The following is a 14540-nucleotide window of genomic DNA, read 5'->3' as shown; positions in this document are numbered from 1 at the left end:
ATTGAAGAATGGGTCACATATAGGTTATATTTTGTACAGACATTCATGGTTCCCAGACGATGAATCTTAATGACTTTGGTGACCCTGATATCATTTCTGATATCATAATAGTTGTAGAAATAATGAAGGCATCCCTCCCTAACTCATTTCATACATATTTGCTCACCAAACTCTTGATAAACTGTATATAAATATCACAAGTGACTCAACATGATGACATTTCTGCTCACACTATCCTCACACAAATAAACCATGTAATATCGCCATGCACATCTCTTGACACTTTAGCCTAATTACAGCATGACAAAATCTTCTGCTCAAGATCGTTATTCTGACACCATCTGAACCCGAATGTACATTCACTCAAGTACTGTACTTCAGTACAATTTCAAGGTACTTGTACTTTATATCAGCATTTACATTTTAAGCCACTTTATACTTCTACCCCACTACGTTTATTTATTTCACTGCTGAGCAAGTTACTAGTTACTTTTCATATCTTTACATATAAGACATATTATCAATTAAACTATTAAACAGTATATTACGTTGATAAAGTTAGCTCCACTTTGACAGCATTAAAATGATGTATACGTGAATGTATCAGTAATAATATTCCAATCTTTTATACTGTATAATACACTGTATTGAATGGTTCCATTTTGCATAACTACTTTTACTTTTGGCACTTTAAGTAGGCCTACATTTTGCTGCTAGTGTACTTTAAATTTTGAATGCATGACCTTTTTTTCTTTTTTAAACTAATTTTTATGCTATGTTACTGCGACTTTTACTAAAGTAAAAGTTCTCAGTACTTCTTCCACCAACGCTAAATGCAAAAGTTACTGATAGGCTAGGTATACACAGAAAATTGATCGACTGTAACACTGTGAAAAGGACGTGGGATCACTATGAACTATGCACTGTGTAGGATTTAGTGGCATCTTGTGGAACAGACTTGCAGAAATTGAATATAATATCAATAAGTATGTTTTAATTAGTGTATAATCACCTGAAAATAAGAATTGTGGTGTTTTCTTTACCTTAGAATGAGCCCTTTACAGAGGGCTCATTCCTCTACAGAGGAGGCCAATTTTTTTCCCCAGGATGGTGAAGTCATGACCTTGCCTTTGATTGGCTAGTACTCATTGCCGTCTTGGTTGGGTTGGTTAGGTTTAGGCATGAGAAGTGAGATCGGTTAGGGTTAAGGGCAAGAATACCAAGGTAAGCCAATCAGAGGCAGGGGAGGTCAGGTCATGACTTTGCCATCCTGGGAAAAAAATATTGCCAAAGGGGAGCAGGTCCTCTTCCACGGAGCCCGCCATGTTGCAATTCCATGTTTCTGCAGTAGCCCAGAACAGACAAACCAAACACTGGCTCTAGAGAGTGTCTTTTGCGTTTTTTGCGAGTTTCGTGGCCACTGCGGGTGCTCCTACATGTTCGGAAAGGGAGGGGAGGAGGAGGGGTATTCAGTTGGTTGCAATCTGCAACCTGACCACTAGATGTCACTAAATACTACACACTGGTCCTTTAATTTTCCCCTTAAAATTCCGTTAATTTTCCATTTATAATGACGGAATTAGGCTATTTATTAATGTTTTTTAAGGGGATAATTAATGGATTGAAATAAATCAAGATATTTTTAATGATTATTTGCATGGTTTAAGGGGTTTTAAGGGGTTAAAACTTTAAAATGGTGTGAAAACTATGAAAATCACCCCTTACTTATGCCTTAAATAGGCATAAGTAAGGGGTGGCTCAAGGTGTTTTTTCAGGGGCGAATTAGGGAGTAATTGCTGGTATTTTAAGTGACTCTTGTTTCATAGTGGATAAATAAAAAATACACACACAGCTCACACACAGGTGCCCCTCCCATCTGCTCCGTTAGTGATTTGCGTATTTATGCTGCCTTCACGGTCACAATCACGTCGTAACTTTGATAATCACATGCACGACCTGACAACAAACGTAGCTAATTTATATGTCACGTGAAGTGATGTTATACTGAATATGGTTTAATGGGTGGACAGAGATGGACCATTCAACAAAACAACGTATAGACAATAATTAGACGTCCAAAACTCCCGTGGAGTACTTTTTGTCATTTCCCTACGACTATAATATAGTAGGCAATGTTACGAGCTTACAGGGAAACGCTAAAGTAGCATTTGTCCATGTCAACAGTCCGTCTCACCAGTGCCCACACAGCTCCATATAACACCCACAACTAACAGCAAACATGTTTTCAGTTTGGAGAAACCTAAAGTTCAGTCGTACTCTTATTCCGCCGTCTAGTTCGACTGCAGCGACCTTCTTCTCTCTTCGCACACAACAAACTTCGGCTCTCTGCAGCGAGTTAGACAGACATCCATGCATAAACCCAAACAGAAAGTATTCAGGAAAAGGCTTCAATGTGCCGCCGAGCGCCGAGTTTGTTGCAAGGGTGTCAGGGATCCCCACCATGGCCAAATTACCTTACCAGGAGACAGCGGACGGGCTTGATGCCGCGTTTATCGGCGTCCCAATTGACACCGGGACCTCCAACCGACCTGGAGCAAGGTGGTGTTTTTACTCCGCAGCTGCTGTTAAAAAGTCTGGCCCTGGCCTGCTGCTACATGCAAGGGCCACTGCTTTGTAATCATTAATTCTATCATAAGTATATGTGCTTGCAACAACAATCACTTTAAGACTCACAAATTTGTTACAGAATGGCTATTAATTATTAATAATTAAGACATATTGAAAGTTTTTCCTATTGCATACCGAGCACAGTTCACACCTTCAAGCACAGAATTAATATGAAGTGATTGAAGAAAGTACAGAAGTATTGACAGCCAAATTAACATTAAGTATCAGAGGTAAAAGTATGCAGAATGGCATCATTTTAAATGTTCTGTATATCATAAATATGTCTATTATTGGAATATTAAAGCATTATGATGCTTTGATGTGTTAGTAGCATTTTAATGTTGTCAAGGACACCTTAATATACTGCTGGGTCATTAAATGTATTAAAATGTAAAGTGAAAAGTAAATGAAAAGTCACAACCACACTGTCAGATAAATGTAGTGGAGCAAAAAGTATAATATTTCTCTTTGAAATGTAGTGCAGTATAAGTATATGGTAACATACAATGGAAATACTCAAGTATTGTACCTCAAAATTATACTTAAGTACAATTTTTGTAAATGTACTTTGTTACCACCTCAGTTAATGATATTTGCCTCACAGTTTAAGATTCAGATCACTGCAATATGGAAATGAAACACCAGATATTCCCTCCACCACCACAGGTTTGGTCCCAGGCAGATCAGAGTAGAGTCTGCCATGCTGAGGGCCTACAACAGTGGCACCAGGGCAGCACCTTATGAGTCCCTCATGGTGGCTGATATTGGGGACGTCAATGTGAACGTGTATGACCTGAAGGACACCTGCAAACGCATCAGGGAGACCTATAGAAAGGTCCTGGCTACTGGCTGTATCCCTCTGACTATGGGTGAGAGTGACTCGAGGAAAAAGAATTATTAAAGTGTCACTTCTGCATGATTTGTTCACCACCTAGACAGGTTGGAGATTATCAAGATAGGCCCAGTAAATGTTTTATAACTATCAAAGCAAGAGCTGTACAATTATTAGCCATTTAAATCACTCTATGAAATATAGTGCATGTTCGATCAAAGGTCAGATGTTAAGGAACTTTTGCTGTCTGCAGGTGGCGATCACACAATTGCATACCCGATCCTACAAGCTGTTGCTGAGAAGTAAGTGGGCTACTGTGTGCTTCACTGCCAGGGGCTGTACATGAAGTTTACTTTGCCTGGACATGAGGATTGTTTCCTTATTTCCAGAGTGAAGAAAAATCCAAACAGGTTATAGAGCTGCAACTAATGATTTTATTCATTATCAGTTAACCAGTTAAATTTAGTCTATAAAATGTTAAAAATTTGTGAAACTTGCTCGTCACAAGTGACACCCTCAAATGTCTTGTTTTGTCTTGTTCCAACGGACAGTCCAAACCCAAAGATATTTAGTTTAAAATTATTTTAAAAAGAGAAAAACAGCAAATTATCACATTTAAGAACCTGGAAAGAGTGAATACTTTGCATTTTTGGTTGATAAAACAACTGAAACTATATATCAATTATCAAAATATTCTTGGACAAAGCTTATCTTAAACCCAAATCTAAGAAAACTAGCCAAAACCTTTTAATGTTATTGTAACTACCTCTTAACCATTTCAAACACAGTGTCTCGCTTATTCTATTCTGTATTGATTCGTCAGGTACGGCCCAGTGGGTCTGATCCATGTGGACGCTCATGCTGACACCAGTGACGTGGTCTTGGGGGAGAAGATCGGCCATGGGACTCCATTCAGACGCTGTGTGGAGGAGGGGTTGCTTGACTGCAAGAGAGTGGTCCAGATTGGTCTGCGTGGTTCAGGCTACTCTGCAGATTCATATGAATGGAGTCGGGCACAGGTACTCTGCTAGAATACTGGAGTGGACGACGTGAAGCAAAGCCTCAGACAAATGGCAACATGTACTGCATAGCCAGACTATTATTAAGCTGTTAATAAATGTCAGTATGTCTCACTGCTAAGTATGATATATGGAAATCTTGTTGTCATGGTAACATCTGTTTGTGTGTCTGAACATAGAAGGAAAAAAGCATTTATGTTCTGCCTGGAGAGTAGAGCTGATTAGATTTTGGAACACTGTGCTGCATAATTTGCATAATCATGAGGACAAACTTGCTTTTAAAAATAACTACAACTGCCTTAATAAGGTTTCACGTTAATGCCTCTTTAATTACTGTATGAGCAAATATATGCTGGTCTAATTAACATTGTTTAAAGACAGACCTCATCTGCATACCTAGTTAGATTTAGTATATTATTGTTATAGGCTTTTTCACAGAAGGCGTTTTGTCATAGTAGGAAAAGCACAGGTGATAATAATAACTTTAAAGATGACTTTGGTAAGTCACAACAGTGTGACAGCATGCACAACACCAGGACCCTGAATCCGAAGCAGCTAAGTAAAATTCATTTCATTTCCATAATATTTTTTTTTATTTACACCGGTGCTTTTCCTACAGTAACATGTCAAAACGTCCTCTGACAGAAAGGCCTGTTATGTGCTCTCCCAGGAACAATAAGTATTACTGTGGTAGTGCCTAAGTGAAATCCTAAAAAACATAAATAAACGTATACTTGTATTTGTACCTTCAGATCTCAGAATTTGAAAATCAATCATTTTCAAAAACGACTAAGTAATCTGTGCCCTCTATTAGCAAACTGTAGGATTTTCATATATCACTTTAATGTCTGTACACTAAATTTGAAGCTACAGTTAGTTTAGCTTAGCATAAAGACTGGAAACAAAACAAAAAGTCTAAATCACATTAGCAATGAATGAGCTGGCTAAATGAGGATGATTGTGTGTCTTAAATTTAAGACACACAGTCATCCTCCATAAATCCATAAACATTTGTGTTTGTTGTTTCCGATGCCAGAAATCTCATCACTTATCCAAACAATCCTTGAGTCAGCCAATAATAGATGTAGTAAGGTCACTTACTATGTCTAGTATCTAAGTCACTTATTATATCTAGTATATATATATATATATATATATATATATATATATGTATATATCTTGTCCCTTTTAAGTAAAACATAATAATTGGCTTTTATATTATGCAGGGGTTCCGTGTGGTCCAAGTGGAAGAGTGTTGGTTCAAATCTCTGGCACCTCTGATGGCTGAGGTCAGGGCTCAGATGGGCAGCGGTCCCGTATACCTCAGTTTCGACATTGATGCTCTTGACCCTGGCTTCGCCCCTGGAACAGGCACACCAGAGATAGCAGGGCTTACTCCCATACAGGTAAACATGGTGCAACACACTTCGATCCATCAGTATGTGTGATGTGAGTGGTGTTTGTCAAAATGATACATTGATGGTTACATAAATTAGAAACTTGACATATTCTTTTCTAATATATGTTTGTCTGTATTATTTGTCTTTGTTTACAGTTTTCTCTGCTGTATGAGTAGTTATGCATTTTTGTTATCTTGGCTGGATTTAGGGAGTTGAGATTATTCGGGGTTGTCGTGGTCTGAACCTTGTTGGCTGTGATCTAGTGGAGGTGTCTCCAGCCTATGACACAACAGGTACTCTTCACATTTCATTTCTCATCAAATTAGTATTTTGTTTTTTACAACCATTATTTATATATATTTTTTTTTTCCATCTACAGGAAACACTGCACTGACGGGTGCCAACCTTCTTTTTGAAATGATGTGCGTCCTTCCAAAAGTTAAATACCTCTGATCAGTATAGAGGACACAGAACAGATAGTTTTTTACACAATGAATACAGATGATTAAACTGATAAGGAAGGAAAATTCTGCAACAATTACAATTTCATGTTTGAGTAAATAAACATAAAGCACTTTATTAAGACCAACAAGAGGATAAATGCACTATTCAAGAACACCTGCAACAACTGAAAATGACAATACCTAGAGTATTTTGATAAATCCTAAAAATGTGAAATGCTATCCTTATCTTTCAAATTAAACATGATTATGTACAATATTAACAACATACAGTAACATCAAATGTATTTTAATAACATTTTTACACTTTATGTTAACAAGAAGAACTAATAAAACAAGCAGGCACATGCAAAGTTTGCCTTCACTTTCATGCGTTTGTCATATATAATTTTAAATCATATTGATATGAGAAAGCATCAGCCAGGCGTGGCCATTCAGAACATGAAAACATTCAACAGAAAGATCATTGGGGATGAAGAGGATTAAGTAAGTATGCAGTGGAATTGACAGCTGTTGTGGTCACTTTTTGTGCATGAGGATGTTACAAAGTGGTTGTTGCAGCTGCTGGTACATATAAACAAATCTCTCAACTTCCTTTGTATTTTCCAGCAGCAAATGAGACATTTTTGCAGTCTCTAAAAAGCCCTGATCCACAGAGCCAAACTGCAAGTAGTCCTTATAAGAAAAAACTCAGCTATGACGATGCAGAGATAAAATGTTCACTTAGATAGTAATGCAATCACTTTGACAGTAGCACCAAAAGGTATATGGAAAATGCAGTTTTTAGTCATCCTTCTGCACTGCACATTCAATGTTTATCTGTATTATTGCTAACAAGACAGCCAGACATTTACCTACTCCACAACTGTCTGAGGAAGAAAGTCTTTTACAAACTGCTTGAGGTGCTTATTTGTTGCAGCATTATGGAAAAACCGCACTTTGCTATTGACGACTCCAAGTATAGATGGGATGCGATGAGTACTGAGGTACTAACTGTGTCTCATAGCATCTAACACACCTGTTCCGACGCCTGTAAAGAGAGGATATCCTCACTGTGGCTGCAGTTGAAGCACCAGTCAGAGGTGATCTTTATCAGATATGTAGCTGTTGTTTGAAGTGCTGTCAGAAAAGTCCCAGTGGCTCTTGCTGCTTAAAGGAAAGTTGAAGGAGGACTTGTCAAAGTAAAAACTGTTGTTGCCATGACTGTAGTGACCACTGCTGTGTGGCTGACTGTCATCAGTCTGCCTTAAACACACATAATTGCCATTTGCAAGATCTAGATGATGGTTAGAACAAATATCAATATGAGACATATTCCTCTCATGCACACTGGTTTATAGCATAGCTAACACACCCATACCTTGTGATACTAAAGGTTATTCATCAGTTGCATTGTATGTTAATGAAAAACATTTCTTCAGCACCTGAATTTTTGTCAGTGCCACCATGTTACCTGGTTACTTCTCTGAAGATTTTGTATGGGTTCATCTCAGGTCAAGCATGGTTTGATGCTGTCAGCAGCACTGAGGATCTCCACTACAGCCTGCAGCACAGACGTGACTGTGCTGCAGCACTATTGCTATGGTGGATTTAATCTGAGGATGTTCAGACCTGAAAATCATGACAAAGGTTTTTAGCTGGCTTGAAAATCAATCTAAATAAGACTTTCCACCATATTAACATAATGCAAAAATGAGTATAGTATAAAACTACTCCTTTACATTTAAGTCTTGCATACAATATATATATATATATATATATGTGTGTGTCTGTGTGTGTGTGTGTGTGTGCGCACGCTTGCATGAAGTTTCGGGTCACTTAGAAATCTTATTTTTGAAAGAAAAGCACAACTTTTTCCATTTAAAAACATTAAATTGATCAGAAAGTCTAGACATTGTTACTGTTGTGCCACACTGTTACACTGTTGTGCTGATTAAAGAAGGCCTTCTTTAGTCTAGTTCAGTATCTGGAGCATCAGCATTTGTGGGTTTGATTATAGTCTCAATATGCCCAGAAAAAAAAAACTTTCTTCTGAAACTCGTCAGTCCATTGTTCTGAGTAATGAAGGTTATTCCATGCGAGAAATTGCCAAGAAACTGAAGATCTCATAAAATGGTGTGTACTATTCCCTTCGCAGAACAGCACAAACTGGCTCTAACCAGAATAGAAAGAGAATTGGAAGGTCCCTGTGCACAACTGAGCAAGAAGAGAAGTACATCAGAGTCTCTAGTTTGAGAAACAGATGCCTCACAGGTCCTCAACTGGCAGCCTCATTAAATGGTACCAGCAAAAAAACAGTCTCAACATCAACAGTGAAGAGGCAACTCCAGGATGCTGAGCCTCTAGGCAGAGTAGCAAAGAAAAAGCAATATCTGAGAGAGACTGGCCAATAAAAGGGAAATATTAAGATGAGCAAAAGAACACAAACATCGAACAGAGGAAGATGGGGGGAAAAAGTGTCTAAGTTTGAGAAGAACATTTGTGAGAAGCAGAACAAATGAAAAGATGCTGGAGGAGTGCTTGATGACATCTGTCAAGCATGGTGGGGGAAATGTGATGGTCCAGGGGTGCTTTGGTGATGGTAAATTGGGAGATATGTACAGGGTGAAAGGGATCTTGAATAAGGAAAGCTATCACTCCTTTTTGCAACACCATGCCATACCCTGTGATTGATCCTCCTACAACAGGACAATGACTCAAAGCACAGCTGCAAACTATGCAATAACTATTTAGGGAAGAAGCAGTCAGCTGGTATTCTGTCTATAATGGAGTGGCCAGTGCAGTCACCAGATCTCAGCCCTATTGAGCTGTTGTGGGAGCAGCTTGACTCTATTGTATGTAAGAAGTGCCCATCAAGCCAATCCAACTTGTAGGAGGTGCTCCAGGAAGCATGGGGCGAAATTTCCTCAGATTACCTCAACAAATTGACTGCAAGGCTATAATTGCTGTAAACGAAGGATTCTTTGATAAAAGCAAGCATTTTCAAGTAAAAATCATTATTTCTAACATTGCCAATGTCTTTACTATATTTTCTATTCATTTTGCAACTCATTTGATGAATAAAAGTGTGAGTTTTCATGGAAAACATGACATTTTCTGGGTGACCCCAAACTTCTGAGTGGTAGTCTGTAAATATATATATATGTATAATGTGTGTGTGTGTATATACACTGCCTGTGCCAGAGCTATAAAATGAATGATAGCCTATGTGGAGCAGTATCGTCATCATAAACAACATGGAGTTTGAACCTCTATGTGAGCTGAACAATCACACGGTGTCAAACATAGAAGAGAAGTTTTAAGGAACTTGATTGTGAAAGTCAAGGCTCGAAACAAGTAAGAATCATTTCTTCTACTTCTTGTCTGAAACTGTCCTAACTAGTTAGACTACATCTAAAATGTTGAGCTCATGTTTGTTCACAGATCTCTACGTTCTCTACGTCACAACAAAACAATTCAATTTGTTGTTGCACCACCTGCAAATTACTAGAAACTGAGTCTGAGTCTTGAATTATGCATGGCTTAATATTATACCAACTGTTAAAGAGCCATTCTGCAAATTTTACACATCATGTTTGTTTTTTCATAATGTAGAGTAATCAGTCTGTGAAAAAAGTTGTATGTTATCGTCTATGGCTCTGAAGTTAGTGTTCTAAAACTGATTATATCCTCACATTGTCTTGGTTTAGACGTGTGACTACACCTCTTAACAAAAAGTGTGTATTACAAACTGGAGGTGAGTAGTTTGAAAGTGCATTTACCAGGCTGGGAGGGTCTAACAAAAGACACTATCAAGTTGCATTATGGGTAATGTAGGATCTAGTGTTTGGGGGGCTTGATTAATATTAGGGACTAACTGAGGATACCTCTGCCTGTGTTGCAAGTCCCCCAACATTATGGAAATGAAAAAGTGTCTTTAGTCCAGATCCAGATGACTTGTAAGACCCAATGTATGCTCATATATATGTTTATAGAACGAAGAACATGTCCCAGTTCAGCACATCACAAAGTACTTCATTGGCCAGTGTTGCTCATCTTCACCGGTGGAGAAGGAGGAACAGTTATTGCCTAATAAGTACAACATACTGTATACTGTTATGCACTTAATTTGGTCTCATTGGGAAACTGTTTGTTTTTGTTACTGAGGTGAAAGAGAGGCCTCTGATGAGATCAGTGCAGCAGATAACCAGATTATGTCATTCTGGTGTCATCTAGCAGTGACACTCCGAGTATATCCAGTAACGTTGTGGTGTCCTACGCAACTTTTCCTGGAGTGTTTGTGCTTGAATGTGTGTGTGTGTGTGTGTGTCTGCATTGCATTCATGCATCTGGGTTTATTTTGGCGAATGATGCACAGTCTTTCAGATGCAAGTCAGCACTATAGATAGACTTGACTATGTGTGCCTTCCTACCGCCTCTTGTAACAAATACAGGCTACTTGTCTCAGAGAGACACCCAGTCGGGCTCCTGGTACTGTACGTCGAGACACTGGACTGCGTCATTGCTACAAATGACTTTGTTACATAGTTGCTGATGGTGAGCTTCTCTCATTATGTCAGCAAAATTAGAACATTTAGAGCTTTAAAATGTACACAGACACATGTGATTATAGCTGTGTTTATTTCCAGATTAACCATGAAGTCTGTTAAACTCTGCAAAAGGGCTTTACAAGCAGATGCTTGGTTCCTTTAACTCCCCCTGCAAACTTTAAAACCCTAGAGACAAAATGTGCTTGTAAATACTCAGTTTCACTTTAAAGGAGTGACTCACTCTCAACACCATAAAACTGTAATTTCTCGTGATTGTGTCTCAAAAGAGTTGCAAAATGTATGAGTCAACTAAAGGAATGCTCATGTCTTACTGTACAATACTTGTTGTTATGTCTTGCTGTGTTTTTAAAAGTTAGCAGCTGTCAGTTTTCAAGAGTCGATAATCAACATAATGTTCAATTTGTACTCTGTTCAGTAGTTCAAAGGACTGTTAGCTTGCTGACTCCTATTTTATGATGCTATAATATAATGATCTTGTTAACCAAATAGGAATTTGTGGAATTATTTGATAAAAATGAGGGTGAAGACAATGAAAGACGTGACCCACATATGAGACTTACATGAAAGGAAAGAGGAAAAAAAAACTCCTGTGTGTCCTCCCATTTCTTCCAGCATAATTGAATGTGTATCAGACCCCAAGGGCATTGTTCACCACTGAGAGCGGATGCATTTCATATACTTTGGCTGACCTGTAGTTCATTGTTACAGCTGTTTTCTACAGCTGCACAGTCCAGCTCCAGTTGGCAACACACATGGTGCAACAGTAACTCTAATGTAATACACAGAGCTGGCCGTTGGTACAGTGAGTCATAGGACATCTTCACCACTATACCGCATGGCTGAATCTAATAATGTGTAAAGACTGCAAGCACAGCAACAAAAATGGGAGTGAATCAGATTTGGTTTGTCTATGTCGACCGCTTCAAAACTTACTGGTGAGGGCATAACCATTACGTTATGTCCTAAACTGATAAATTTGTCTCTCAGTAGTCACATAAAGCCATTGAATAAGCCTGAATGTCTGGATTTAGTTATTTTCTTTTACAGTTAATTCAACTTTTTTTACCCCAACATAAATCTCAACTCACTAGCAGTAGTAGCACAAAAGCTTCTCTAAAAGCCAAAAGAAAATCAAACATGTAACTTATGTATTATATTATGTTGTTTGTAGTGTAAATATAGATTCTTTTGGCATCATATCTAAGCAGGCTAGTATTCTGAATGCGCTACCAGTAGGTTACCTTATAACTGATAGCAAAAGTTATACAGCCGTGCACTTTCTTTGACTCTAAACTGTCCAAAATCCAAAATCCAAATATGGTGTTTGTGAGCCAAAGAAGACTTTGCCAATATTGGCAACGCAGGAGGCGAGGAAACAGAAGTATCCTACAAAGTTTGTTGAAAGGAACATTAACGTTGGGACCTATAATAATGGGTTGAAACTGTGCTGTACAGTTTTCGCTAAACATGTTTGACACAATTTTTCCAGTACTTTTCAGCTGAAGGGAGACAAGGGAGGAGTCCCCAAATCACACCACTGTGGTCAGCGAGATGCTTCTGGTATATATTCACAGTCAAAAACCAGTTAGTTCCAGAAATTATCTCTCTTGTATCCAAGGGAAGTCTAAAGAGCGTGAGGGTTCCTGCTCTGTGGCCTTCTGTTTACTTGTGATTCAGTATATATGGTGGTCGTGAATAACGTATCCCCAGAAAAAGTTAAAAAGTCAAACAATCAAGATTGCAAAAGTTGATTATTTTACACCTGACAGCAATGGTTACCAGCTTGTGACCCCTAAAACTAAAGCAACCTGTGATGCCTCATCATCACTAGAACTGCTTAGTCAACGCTTAGTTGAATAACAGAATATTTATCTGCAACCATTTTAATAATCAATGAATTGTTTTGAGTCATTTTTTAAATAACAATACCAAAATTCTCTGGATTCAGCTACTTGAATGTGAATATTTTCTGGTTTCTTTAGTCCTCTATGATGACAAACTGAATATCTTTGGTTTTTGGTCTGTTGGTTGGGACAAAATGACGTTTTATGTTCCATCTTGGGCTTTGAGACACAGTGATCAACATTTGGATCAAATGACTAATCAGTCGATCAATTGAGAGAATAGTTGACAGATTAATCAACAATGAAATCCTTAGTTGCAGCCCTACTCGTCACCCGTTTGACCAACTCAACAAAAGTGATTTTCCTTTCCAGTAATTCACAAGAAAAAAGGGAAAGATTAGAGGAATATCTGAAAAAATAAACAGAATATCTCTCATTTTTTCCATTCACCATTTGTGATTTAAAAAAAACAAAACATGCAAATAACATTTTCTTTCTCTTTCCTTTTTTTTTTTTTTAAACATCTTTCCTTTGATGTTGACGTTACATTCATAGGACTCCAACTAACTTGATAAGCCTCTTCTGTTCATCTCCCTTTTAGCCTATTTTGGTGAGCAAATGAGAGCAGCTCCTCTTCATTTCTATTCAGGGTTCATCTTTTAATTGGCAACAGCTGTTCTGTCAAATCTCTGAGTGATACAGTATGCTCTTTACACTTGTAGTAAGAGTAGTTACATAAATGGACACAAACATGGCTACTGACTTCTGTAGTTAGTTTTATATTTATGTCAAAACTCTGACGAGGCAGTTAATTGTGTATTTACTTTTACTTAATGTTTGAATTGGGCCTTTGTATCCACTGCAGTTATTTTAGGTGTAATACATCCTCTAACAACCAGTAGAGGGCACTTAATGCTCAAGCATACTGTGTTCAGTCAGAGAAATCTATTCTGATTTAGTCTGCAACTGTAGTTAAATTACTTTTCTAACAATGTAACGCAAATCTCAGTCTTTTACTGATCACATGTTCACCATAAGTTCATATCATTACCATTAATTTACTGAGTAAAACTTTATCTGTGTGAAACCAAGTTTCAGGAATGACATTTAGCACTCTGAAAAATATGTGTCTTGAGGGCATGAATAGTGCACTACAGGCGTGTACCAAGTTTCTTTCCTACAGAAAAACACCTCATCTCTGAGGATTGGGTCTAGTCTCCTCCATTTAGCTTTTTTTTGGCTCAGTTGTTTTCTGTCTGATAGTCTGATACTTTAAAAATTGTGAAGTTTTTGTATGACACTGACATACTGATATGTCACACATACATTGTATATATATAAAAAAGTTTTTATTATAAGAATATTATACAAATATTATAGAAAACAATAAATGAAATAGCTTCACCCTTTGCCTTTTATGTTTTATGTAAAGCACTTTGAATTGCAAATGTGCTATACAAATATACTTGCCTTACTTTTTACTTGAGTATTTCCATTTTATGCTATACTTCATTACATTTCAGAGGGATTTGGTGTACTTTTTTACTCTTGACAGTTTAAGCTGTTACTTTGCAAGTTGCATATCTGATCTATTATTGATTAATCTTCCCAAAAGTGTAGAAAATCAGCTTCACCAAACTATAAAATGCAGCTTACACGCCAATACATCAAAAAATAATACTCAAATATGATAAATGTATAATCCTTAAAGGAGTCAGTCTGCTTAATGAATACTTATGATACTTTAAATCAATTCTGCTGCTAAACTTTTACTCAGGTGGGATTTGCAGTTTTTTTTTTTTATTG

The 14540-nt window shown here is 37.6% G+C and overlaps 1 protein-coding gene across 1 annotated transcript; it reads left to right on the top strand.

The window, feature by feature from the left end:
* Positions 1-1872: 1872 nt before the first annotated feature.
* Positions 1873-6704, top strand: agmat (agmatinase (putative)). Its single transcript, XM_067593127.1, has 7 exons — positions 1873-2559; positions 3295-3497; positions 3714-3762; positions 4284-4479; positions 5706-5885; positions 6088-6172; positions 6259-6704. The coding sequence occupies exons 1-7, from the start codon at positions 2240-2242 to the stop codon at positions 6330-6332; spliced, it is 1107 nt and encodes a 368-aa protein (XP_067449228.1). The 5' UTR covers positions 1873-2239; the 3' UTR covers positions 6333-6704.
* Positions 6705-14540: the final 7836 nt, after the last annotated feature.

The sequence above is a fragment of the Thunnus thynnus genome, chromosome 6 (genome assembly GCF_963924715.1).
Source record: "Thunnus thynnus chromosome 6, fThuThy2.1, whole genome shotgun sequence".
NCBI classification, from domain to species: domain Eukaryota; kingdom Metazoa; phylum Chordata; class Actinopteri; order Scombriformes; family Scombridae; genus Thunnus; species Thunnus thynnus.
The sequence above is the reverse complement of the archived record's forward strand: the minus strand, read 5'-3'. Positions and strand labels throughout refer to the sequence as shown.

Bases quoted from the DNA above. Each gene is read 5' to 3' on its own strand.
- agmat (XM_067593127.1), top strand. From the start codon at position 2,240: ATGTTTTCAGTTTGGAGAAACCTAAAGTTCAGTCGTACTCTTATTCCG. The intron at 2,560-3,294 runs GTGGTGTTTTTA...CCACCACCACAG, and splicing joins TCCAACCGACCTGGAGCAAG to GTTTGGTCCCAGGCAGATCA. The intron at 4,480-5,705 runs GTACTCTGCTAG...TATATTATGCAG, and splicing joins ATGAATGGAGTCGGGCACAG to GGGTTCCGTGTGGTCCAAGT.